Source organism: Carassius auratus, chromosome 11, assembly GCF_003368295.1.
Source record: "Carassius auratus strain Wakin chromosome 11, ASM336829v1, whole genome shotgun sequence".
In the NCBI taxonomy this organism is placed as follows: Eukaryota; Metazoa; Chordata; class Actinopteri; order Cypriniformes; family Cyprinidae; genus Carassius; species Carassius auratus.
Window position 1 is genome coordinate 18,429,144 of NC_039253.1, and position 12,117 is coordinate 18,441,260.

At 37.9% G+C, this 12,117-nt stretch overlaps 1 protein-coding gene across 3 annotated transcripts; it reads left to right on the forward strand.

The window, feature by feature from the left end:
• The first annotated feature begins 126 nt into the window (after positions 1-126).
• On the forward strand, positions 127-5,524 carry LOC113111303 (serine/arginine-rich splicing factor 7-like). Of its 3 annotated transcripts, XM_026275927.1 has the most exons (8): positions 127-259; positions 840-1,020; positions 1,264-1,440; positions 2,989-3,069; positions 3,156-3,233; positions 3,660-3,713; positions 3,838-3,882; positions 5,233-5,524. In XM_026275927.1, the coding sequence occupies exons 1-8, from the start codon at positions 232-234 to the stop codon at positions 5,285-5,287; spliced, it is 699 nt and encodes a 232-aa protein (XP_026131712.1). In that variant the 5' UTR covers positions 127-231; the 3' UTR covers positions 5,288-5,524. The 3 variants fall into 3 exon arrangements, with proteins under 3 accessions (XP_026131712.1, XP_026131711.1, XP_026131713.1); XM_026275926.1 differs by having other exon boundaries at positions 3,660-3,882; positions 5,233-5,337; XM_026275928.1 differs by having other exon boundaries at positions 1,264-1,416; positions 3,660-3,882; positions 5,233-5,337.
• Positions 5,525-12,117: the final 6,593 nt, after the last annotated feature.

Genomic DNA, 12,117 nt, shown 5'->3' on the forward strand with positions numbered 1-12,117 from the left:
TTATATATATATACAAAATATATAAATAAAGAGTATACGGGATATATTAAACACAAAATAATCTTAATAATTCAAATAAATAATTTAGAAAGCGCGCGGCCAGATATAGTAAAACTAGCATCATGGGAAGTGTAGTTTGGAGTGTGCGCATGCGCAGACGCGCGTCACGGCGTGATCGTTTGACAGGCGGCTGTTTGTTTCTGTCAGGTTTTCGTCTTAATTTCGTTCATTATGTCGCGACACGGACGACACGGAGGCGGTGAGTGAAATAAATCACGAAATTGAACACATCCGGACGCAGAATGCTTCATCTCAAGTATTAAATCTGACTGGTTGTTCAAGAGATTTAATTTGTTTAGAACGAGCTTCTAACTGTAATGGCGCCTTCCCTCGCTGTAAACACTGGCTAATAATAAGCGTTTTAATAATACTGCTACCAAAAGTTATAATGGTCATAACGTATATAGTTTAAATGCACATTATTTGTATTTGTACTTTGATTAATCATTATTTTGTTGGGTTGTAGGTCAGTATTCGGATGTCTGTGTTTCGTTTCTGTTTCGATTACAGTTTGGTGTTAGTTTCATATTTGAAATGATCTTTTGATTATTATTAGACGGTTAAACATGTAACTGCTGAAGAGTTAGGGTTACAAAAACCATTACAGCACGATATATGCATTTTATATATATTTAAAATATATAGAAATTAAAATTATATATTAAAAAGCATGAGTTATATCTAATTAAAATCCGGATTTCGTTGTGATTGATGTGATGTGAGAGTAAACTGTAGTCTTGGGGTCAGATGTTAACCCCTTCCTCTCTCTCTTCTCTCAGAGACGAAGGTGTATGTGGGTAACCTGGGCACCGGGGCCGGGAAGGGTGAGCTGGAGCGGGCGTTCAGTTACTACGGGCCGCTGAGGACACTGTGGATCGCTCGCAACCCGCCGGGATTCGCCTTCGTGGAGTTTGAGGATCCCAGAGACGCTGAGGACGCCGTCAGGGGCCTGGATGGAAAGTGAGTGACTCCTGAGATCCAGACACGCTGGACAGGATCAAAAACACCAAAGCTGATTTATTGGTAGAGAGGAGCCCTTCAGTGTCCGTCCGTGACCTGAAAACAGGCTCAACTAATCGATTCTTCGGATTTAAGAATCAGTATCGTTGTGTAAATCTGAGAATCGATTAAGATACAGATACGTTTCTGATAATATGGAAGCAAAAGCGTTTATTCTGTATGAGATCCGTCTCTTGTGTTCAGGGTGATCAGCGGCTCTCGCGTGCGAGTCGAACTCTCCACCGGAATGCCGCGGCGTTCCCGTTACGACCGTGCACCGACCCGGCGACCCTTCGACCCCAACGACCGATGCTACGAATGCGGAGAAAAGGGCCACTACGCTTACGACTGCCATCGGTACGGCCGGCGGCGCTGGAGCAGGTACAGCTGACCCACGCTGTCTCTGATCAATAACACTGTTCATCTGCTGTCATATTGTTCTCTCTCTCTCTCTCTCTCTCTCTCTGACTTCCTGTTTGTTTACTAGATGTGCGGGTTAACGGGGGGATGTTTTTGTTGTTTTCTGCACTGATGTTTTCTCCAATGTTCTTTGGGATTTCATGTAATGACTGACCTGGTCAAAACCTTTCAGGTTTCATCGTTTGATTCAGAGAGTCACGATCCTTTACGATTTCATGAGGCATCTAGCAAATCCCATATGACCGGGGCACGAGCAGCCACACCCCTTCGCTGAGGCTCCTCCCACTGCTACTTAACTATTCATAGCCCCTCCCCCAACCCAAACCAGATGAGAGCGCCAATCCGAGTAAATTCGGCTAGCGATTTGTGCCTTGGCTTTTGATAACGAGAGCATCGAGACCTCGGCAGAAAAAGCGCCTTGCACACTTCCATCAAGTCTCAATCAAGCGATTTGGCTGTCAGTGCGGTCATCGTTAGAAATCCAAGAGAACGACTAGATGCAGAGGTCGGCTGATGATAGATACTTCTAGATCGTCTAAATCTGCTAGACCTCGGTTCCAAAGAGGGTCGACCTGCAAAGTTGCAAGGTTTATTTCAAGTACCAATTAATGTGTCTCTCTGTATATCATTGCCTGAACTCAAAGCAGTCGTAGTGTTTAATGCTGTTAACTTTTATAATATCTGTTGGATGCTTTAGAGAGTTCCAGGGCTGGGCGATATAACACTCCGTCAAGTTTGCGGATGTAGGTGTAGATGTTGCTAAATTATAGCTTCTCCGTTTTATTTTTAAATTAGAGAAATTTGACTGATCATCGCTGCCAGTCAAACATTTATTTAAATGACAAATAAGTTAAATTGTAAAATATTAATATTTTCTAAAATTGTTTAATAATATAGCAAAGTATTAAACAGAATATATATTTTTTTTAATTTTTAAAAGTTTTTTTTTACTAGTTTTTTATAAAGGGATAACTATATTGTTTTATTAATTTTAGTATCAGTTTTAGTTAAAAGTAAATTAAATGAAAATGCAGAAAATTACTGAAATTTTTTTTATTTTTGAGAGTTTTTGTTTTTATATCTTTCATTTGAAGTTTAGTTAAGGTTTTTTTACTATATATATATATATATATATATATATATACACACACACACACAGTATAAAAAATATTTACATATTCATATAGTTAAAATTAGGAATAAATATATTTAATGTATAAACATAAAATATTTTTCAAAAATATATACATGCTTGTGTGTGTATTTTTATATTTATTTATTTATTTCAGTGAAGGTTGTATGTTATTGTGAGTAGTGAAGTGTTTATGTCTGTAATAACGCGCTGTTGTATGGCCCAGCCCTGTTGTGTTCTGTACTGTAGCTGTAATGTTAAACTGTAATGTGAGTGTTTAGTTCAGTGAGGTCAGTGCCTGAGGGTCACATGCATCAGTCAATCTGTGACACTGACACACGTCTCTCTCCTCTGTCCCCTCCGCTGGACTCGGACAGGTCTCGCTCTCGCTCGCGCTCCCGCTCTCGGTCCAGAGGGAGGAGATACGGGCGCTCTCGCAGCCGCAGCAGAGGGAGAAGGTGTGTGTGTCTCTGTGTGTGTGTGTGTGTGTGTGTCTCTGTGTGTGTGATCCTTCACTCAGATGTGTTTGTGATTGATGTCTCAGGTCCAGATCTTTCTCTCCTCGTCGTTCTCGCTCTGGTTCTCCCAGACGCTCCAGATCTGTGACGCCCAAACGCTCCAGGTGAGTGACTGATGCAAGGGGGTGTAACACTGATTCAAAGAGTGTGTGTGTGTGTGTGTGTGTGTGTGTGAATGTTCTAAAACACTTTTCTGAATGTGACGACACATGAAAGCATCACCTCACCAAAACTGCTTCAGATGATCTTATACTCACCTTAAACCATTAAAAAAATGTATTACTTAAAAGGTATATAAATGTTAACTAAATTAAAATAAAGTATTTGTAAAAAATATTATGTGTAGTCATATTAATAATTATAATAGTATTTATAGTAATATTAAAAAAATTATTAAATGACAAAACATGCAAAAACAAATTAACTAACATAAAATTTAAATTAATAATGAAAACACTGCTAGTATTTCAATGATAGTAGACTATACCTGCTGCAGTTGAATGGATTGACTGTTTGTTTGTCTCATCCAGATCCCGATCCCGATCCCGCTCTCGCTCGCGCTCCGGCTCGGCTCCCAGGAGCAGGTTACACACACACACACACACACACACACACACACACACACACACACACACTGCTGCACTTCAGCAGTCATCATCACTGCATGAACTGTGTGTTTGTGTTGATGGGGATCTTCTGCTTCTTTAGATCTGGTTCAGCCAGGAGATCCAAATCCGGCTCTGTGGCTAGGAGGTGAGAATACACACACACACACACACACACACACACACACACACACCATCATCATCATCATCATCATCATTCTGAGTCTTGCTTAAAACATTAATGTAAATGTGACATGAATAAATTATGGAAAAGCATGGACACACTTTGCATTACACCAATTTGCAATATACGGTATATATCTCTGTATTTTCATTTTTGTATGAAAAAAAAAAAAAAACTATTTAAAATATATATTTCCCATTCCGCCCAATGATGACTAATAAAACAATGATAATAAAGCAGATGTTATCATGTAAGCCTATGTATTATGTGCAAAAAAAGGTTAAAATTACAAACCTTGTAACATAAATAAAAAACAATATAAGTTTAAATAAATTGGCTAAGAACATCCGGATAGGAGATGAGATTTATGATAGATTTTCCATTGCTGGACTCAACAGCTGAGTAAACTGAGTATCATCAGCATTAGAGTGATAAGATGCATCATATTTCTGAAAGATAGGACCTAAAGGAAGCATGTGTACAGAAAAAGGAGAGGACTCAACATAGAGCCTTGTGGGACACCACATCTGATCGATGTTGAGGATGAGTTGTGCTTGTCAATATTAAGTGAGGATGTTCAGCCTTTGGGATGTGAGGAGAACTAACTTAACACAACCTCTTGAATACCAAACACTATTTCCAGGTGATTTAATAACATGAGCGATCTATTGTGTTAGATGCTGCGCTGAGATCTAAAAGAATCAAGATGACCCTATCTCCGGAATCCAAGGAGATGTATAATGTACTTTTAGCAGAGCACTCTGAGTACTATGACAAGCCCTAAATCCTGATTGAAATTAATCAAGCATGTTACAGTCAGTCAGATAAGAAGAAAGCTGTAAATAAATTACCTTTTCCAGAATTTTGGATAATAATGGTAATCGTTTAAGATATCAGGGTCCAGACTAGTTTTTTTGGACAACTGGGGGCATCAAAACCTAAAACACCTTTAAGAAAATGTGATGGAATAACATCCATATGACAATTTATAGGTTTTGTTTCGATGAAGACCCCCCCCCCCAACACACACACACTAAATTTTATGTGCTCCAACTCGATTAACTTAACTTTTTTCTGAGGTAAATAATGCTTTGTAACTATTCACAAGCTGTTTTATTTATGGTATAAATAATTGGAAATAATATTCAACGTTTCCAAGGCTATTCATTATTTGTCGCACACAAGCCACCCAATAACCACAATAAGCTTTTAGTTGGTTACTTTTAAAGCACAGGGGAAACTCTGTTCCAGCTGTGTAAATGACGAGCGAGCGACACACTCGCTCAACACCAGTCTCTTGTGTTCTTCCTGCAGTCGATCTGCGTCTCGAAGCCCTGCAAGAAGTGAGAGTCCAGAGCGAGACGACTGACGCTCTTCTCCAGAACCTCAGTTTCTCATCAGACGTTTACTGCAGTACTTATAAAGATGTGAGTTTGATTGTAAGGAAGCTCCAGTGAGGAGCGGAAAATATTTTGAGTTGATTTTTCTGTAGTTGAAGAGAGTTTGTGTGCTTTTGTACCTCTTTTGTTGTGTAGCACACACACACACACACACACACACACTGGTTGGGGTTTTGTATGTGTGTATTAAATGAAGTGAAAACACCTTCCTTTGTCTGTGAGATTTCTTCATGCTGTTCCAGCAGGTGGCGCTGTTACTAGTTAATTGCTAGTGTAATGACCTCTTTGAGCTACAGTGAGTACTTCACATCCATATGAGATTTTTTGAGTTTGCGTTACTTAATTAATAAATCGACTCATTGATGTTGGTTAATGGTCATGCGACATGCAGGTAAATTAATATTTTAACTTTTAAAAAAAAAACATTGTTTAAGGTTTGTTTAATTCAAATTTCAACACTGAAACAACTTACTACATTTCAGGCACATATGTATTGAATTATTTATATTTAATTTCTTTGACTAGTTAACTTTAAGTTCAGATTTAATGTTTTTTTCAATGCTGAAATTTTTCAGCATCTGACATTTATAGCACATTTATTTTGTTAAATTTTTTTACGGCTATTGAGCTGTAAACATTATTTCAGTGGTTTTCTTTACATAATTTCATTCACATTTCAGTTGTGATTTATGATCCGTTTGTTCACTTTTTTTTGTAACCCGTTAGCATTAAACTGCAGGTTAAACAAGTGTTTTATTTGTAATATTTGAACAGATATAATTTTTATCAATTTATTCTTAAAAACAATGGTTCCAAAAGTTTTTTTTTGTTGTTTTTTTTTTCTCAGTGATTTCGTAGAAGAGCTATTTCTGGTTTCCCAAAGAACCTTTCAGTGATCAGTTCCTAAAAAGAAAATTTGTTCTTAGTGTGAATATTTTAAAAATCTTCTGCTAAAAATAATTGTATTTATTTCTATTACTACTTGCTACTATTGCTACTTTAGAAAACAGATAGTTCTGGTGCTTGATTCTGATTGGCTGAGCCAGGTTCAAAGCTGTTCTAAATTGTGTTACAAAGTAACACACACCTTTGTTTATGTTTGTGTGTTGCTCGGCAACCACTTTGTAGCAACCAAGACTGTTTGTGAGGAGCTGCATTGTTTGGTGGAAGAATACTGTTTTGATTCATCTCATTACACTTTATTTGCTCAGTTTTATTTTGTAAAACCTTACGGTGTATATGGAATAACTGTTTTATTTAAGCAATAGACCCTGTGAAGCTGTGGTTTCAGTGAATTTATAACAGCTAAAGGTTTTTTTTTTGCTTTGTGTTGGGTCTTGCCTAACAACGCCCCTCAGCTGTTATAAATTCACTGTAAACAACAGCTTCACTGGGTTTATTACTTTATAGAGCCATCAAATAAGCTCACCTGGTTATGTTTCGATGTGGAAAGCAGTTCAGAATGGAAATATTGATATTTTATTGTTAATAACATATTTTTCGTACCTTAATTTCAGTGAATTAGATTAAATTCAGAGAAATTAGAGAAACTAAGCCTAGTAGCTGGCGGTGTCATTTGATTTGTCTTCGGATTGTGATTCATTTGAGTCAGTTTGGGAGTTCAAAGTGAAAGTGACCTGACAATCAGCCAAGTATGGTGACCCATACTCAGAATTCGTGCTCTGCATTTAACCCATCCGAAGTGCACACACACAGAGCAGTGAACACACACACACACACACACACACACACACACGGAGCAGTGGGCAGCCATTTATGCTGCGGCACCCGGGGAGCAGTTGGGGGTTATTTGCTCAAGGGCACCTAAGTCGTGGTATTGAAGGTGGAGAGAGAACTGTACATGCACTCCCCCCACCCACAATTCCTGCCCGAGACTCGAACTCACAACCCTTCGATTGGGAGTCCGACTCTCTAACCAATAGGCCATGACTTCCCTTAGCGGGTTTGCAAATCATTTGAGTCAGTTCGAGAGTTGGGAGCGTGAATCATTTGAGTCATTTTGGGAGTTCGGAGCGGGTTCGCGAATCATTTGAATCAGTTTGGGAGTTCGGAGCATGAATCATTTGAGTTAGTTTGGAAGTTCGGAGCGTGAATTTTAATCAGTTCGGGAGCTCGGAGCGGGTTGGCGAATCATTTGAGTCAGTTTGGGAGTTCGGAGCGTGAATCATTTGAGTCGGTTTGGGGGTTAATCAGCATGATTAAAATGTGATATTAAGTTACTACAAACAATAATTTAATTACAAATATAAAATGTTGCAGAATAATGTAATATATGAATGAATAATAGCCTAAAGCGTGAATCTGAGCATGCGCATCTGGTTTTGTAACAAAGCACAGGAAATCTGAGTGTGAGCTTAGAGATTCGCGCTCTCTCTGCTTCTGCACCGCTTACACATACTGTGCACTGCAGACGGAGTATATATGAACCTGTATAATGTATAACAAATCTATTTCAACACCTGAGGCACCGCTACAATTAATAAGCTCTATGAACAATGCATGGCAAAAAGAAAAAAAGTCCCTGGACACAGGATTTATTTATTTATATATATATTTTTTGTCATAAGTCTATAAAGTTTGTTACACCTTTACTATAGTCATTATTTTAACTTATGTCTGTTGTAGAGACTTTACAACTTTTTGATAAAGCTCTAATTGGTTTTCTTTTGGAAATATGTTTCAAATTCATCCTGAATGCATTTATGACTGTAAAACATATCTGTGTGTGTCACAATTGTTATTAAAATCGAAATCACAAAATTTATCAAAGAGGTTGCGATAGGTTTATTGTTGTTGAACCCTAGTTCATTCAATAAATACAGTTAACAATATAGTTTCTGAGTATTGAGTTATTAACCCAACAATAGTGGGGTCACTTAATTTTTTTGCAGTGGGCCGCGAGCTGAAAAAGGTTGGGAACCATTGCTTTATTGTAAGGCCTGTGTGAATGATGGAGGACGGATGTTTAATTCGACTGACACTCTTTTACCAGCTCCATTTGCATCACCCACAAGCTCACACGGCCTTCATTCAGAGTCGTCACATCGCTGAGGTATGTGTGTATTACTGTATTAATATATGTCTGAAACACACTGGTGCTTTTCTGAATGACAGAACCTAATGATGCCATGTAGACAGAGAAGAGAAGTGGTCCAAGAACTGAGCCCTGAGGCACCCCAGTAGTTAGATGTTGAGACTTGGACCTATCTGATAGGTAAGACTCAAACCATTGAAGTGTGCTTCCTGAGATGCCTTTTGCCAGTAGGTTTGATTGAAGGATCTTGTGGTTAAAAAAATGTGGCAAAGTCGTCAGCTATTAGAGATGAAGCAGGAGGAGGAGGGGGGAGGACAAAGAAGTGAGGAACATTTTTTAAAAAGCATGCGAGAGTTGTTATTTTTGTTATGGTAGTATGTCATTTTAGCAGTGGAGACATTAGCAGAGAAGGAAGATGGGAGTGACTGATACACAATAAGATCAGTAATATTTTTGACATTAATGTCAACACCCTTCACACCCACAGCAGCTCTAAGCTTAGAACAGTGGTGTAGAACATCAGATAACCAAGGAACAGAAGAGTGTTACGGGCTGGCCTGGAAGACAAGGGGCAAACACTGTCTAAACAAGATGTAAGAGTGGAGCAGAAAGGATCAGTAGCACTGTTAGCATCCAAAGATGTAGATGAAACCATAGCAGATAGCTGCGAGGGTGAGGGGAGCGTAGGTTATCATTTGAATTTATGAACCGAATCAATGTCGATCTCCAGAAGTTGTTTTTTAAATGTCTTTTCAGCATGAGTGTTAAAACTTCAGTGTTTTCATTGTTTTTTTCTTCCTCAATCATCTAGACACAATGTTTCAGTCGTTTTTAAATGCTGAAACCATCTTTTTTAACAGATTTAGATTTTTTTATTTTATTTTTTTATTATCTTTTAACATTTTTTACAGCTCGTTCTTAACTTTGTTGAAGTGTTTTTCAACATTAAAGCATTAAACTGACATAATTTCAGCTACACTTTGACTGCAGTTGAACTGTTTTAAAGCTAGTTAGCTTTCAATGCTGAAACAACAGCTGGCATCATTTAACCACAGTTCACATTGATTTAGAAGAATTGTGTTAATATGGCACAATTAGTTAGCTTGAAACATTGTTTCAATGTGTTTTTGTTGAATCATGTCAGTGTGTTAGTGGGAATTTACTGCAGTGTTGTTGTGGTTGACTAGTATTTAGTGTCCAGAGTGATTCTGGGCAGCTGTTCTAAAAGCATGGGTTTGAGTTGAGAATAGAATTGGTGAGGAGTTCTGCGTTATTTGTGGTTAAATGAGCAAATGACCTCAGATACACAGTTCCTCTTTCCTCAGATATAATTCACACACATCACACCACAAGAGTCACCTCAAAATCCAGAAACATGTTTGTTTAGAGCTGTTTAAACGCTGCTTGATTTCTCTCCTGATTCAGACCAGAACACTTTTTCACTGGAGGAAGTGTTATTATGGATTATAGACTCTATGTGTTTGAGTTAAAATCATCTTAATGCTGGATGTGTTTCAGGTTTTGTCTTCTCCAGATGTTCACTGATGGACTGGAGTGCTGTGGATTATTGTGATGTTTTTATCAGACTCTCATTCTGACGGCACCCATTCACTGCAGAGCATCCATTGATGAGACACTGATGCAGTGCTACATTTCTACAAACCTGATGAAGAAACAAACTCATCCTGATCTCAGATGAACTGAGAGTGAACACAGTTAAAGCATATTTTCAGTTTTGTGTGAACTATTCTTTTAAAATGTATGAAATTGTAACAAGCTGATGATAAATAAACAAACTTTCTTTTCTGTATGAGTGACACATATGCCTCAGATTAAGTTTATACGTTTGTCTGTGTTATGAAACTACATGCACCTTTCAAAAATATACATATATGTCTATGTTATTGAGTGTGTGTGTGTGCGTGTGTGCGCGTGTGTGTGTGTGAGAGAGAGAGAGGGAGAGGGAGTGTGTGTGTGTGTGTGTGTGTGAGAGAGAGAGAGAGAGTGAGTGTGTGTGTGTGTGAGAGAGAGAGAGAGAGAGAGTCAGTGTGTGTGTGAGTGTGTGTGTGTGTGTCAGTAGTGATCATAGCTATTTAATCTGAAACACTCGAGGTCTGTCTGTGTATGTGATGTGAACGAACACTTGTTATCGTCGCAATCCTCCGCTGCCACCATGTCTTACAAAACTCTCAGGCAGCGGTTACAGTTGCGTTTGTGAAGTTGACTTCCTCCGGCCGCTTCCTGTTCTTCTTCTCCTTTAGCTCTCGCCGAGGGCCTTGCTGTTGATCTGGTTCAGATTCTTGCAGGGCTTTGATTGGCTCTCATAAACACTCAGCTCTTACACAGATGAAGATTATCAGCGCATTCTCTGTGAATCACTGAGAATTGAGGAAGTCTGAGTTCAGAGTTTGATGCTGAATGTGTTAAAGACAGACACATTTGGTGTGTTTAACACACACTTACAGCCGTCACAGCACTGAAGACATCCACAGATGACTCTCATCCTCTCACTCCCATCCTCTGTGAGTGTGCAGATGTTTCACTTCCTGTCAGTGTGTGTGTGTGTGTGTGTGTGTGTGGGCGTTTTGCAAGTCAAAATTGCAAGTCAGAATTGGAAGATGTAATCTCAGATTTCTTTTTTTTTTTTTTTAAAGCCTGAATTAAAAAAAAATACATTTTTTTTAAAGGATCTGAGCAGATTTGGAATCGTTAATCGTGGATGTTTTTCTGGATCTTGTTTGTGGTTAGTGACACAAAGATCAATTGAGTGTGAAGTTAGATGTGCATCTCTGTGTCTCTCCTCGTGTTTGGAGATGTGAAATCAGGTCAGTGTGTGGGATGAAGAGGAGCGAGGAATCAGCTGAATGTAGGTCAGGCGTCAGAATCTCTAGTGAAGCGTCTCTGCTGTCACCATATGATCAATAAACACTTGATCTCAGGATGTGCAGATTAATAATCTGCTCGTCAGGTCAAACCAAAGCATGATGGTCTGCAGTAAACCGCTTTGACTTCTGACTGACCGTCACACACAGAAACATCTAAATAGAACTTAACAGTTAGTGTCATCTCTAACGTATTTCCATCATGGAATAAAAAATTTAAAACATTTCGAATTCTTAATTTATATCTCACGATTCAGACCATTTTTTCCATACTTTTCTATTTTTTATTTTTATTGTAAACTCAGTTCTAGAATTTGTCACAAGACCTAAATTTGCTAAACTAAAAACAGAATTGTGAGATAGAAACTCTGAATTCTGAGGAATAAAGTTGGAATTATGAGATTTAAAATTCTTGAAAAAGTAATGGAAACTTACACAAAATTCTGATTTGCTAGATGTAAAATTGGGAAATTAAATTTTATAAAATAAAATAAAAAATTGCATGAACATTAACTGCAAAAACAATTAATGAAAATTATAAATGCGTGATGTTAATTTGCACAAAAGTAAAAATTCCTAAATGTAAACTGAGAATCCTGAGGGGAAAAGGTTGGAATTGCAAAAAAAAAATTGTAAAATAAATAAATTAAACAATGAAAAAAAAAAACATGTAATTGCATGATGATAACTTGAATTACATGATGTAAATTCAGAATTCTGTAGAAAATGTGTGAGATAAAAAGTTGCAATTTGTATATTTTTAAAAGTTGTCTTTGTTTTTATATTTTTTATTTAATGATGGTAACAAGCTCGCCTGACTACATCAGACTTCATACTTCTGCTCAATTTCAGTTCGCTCCTG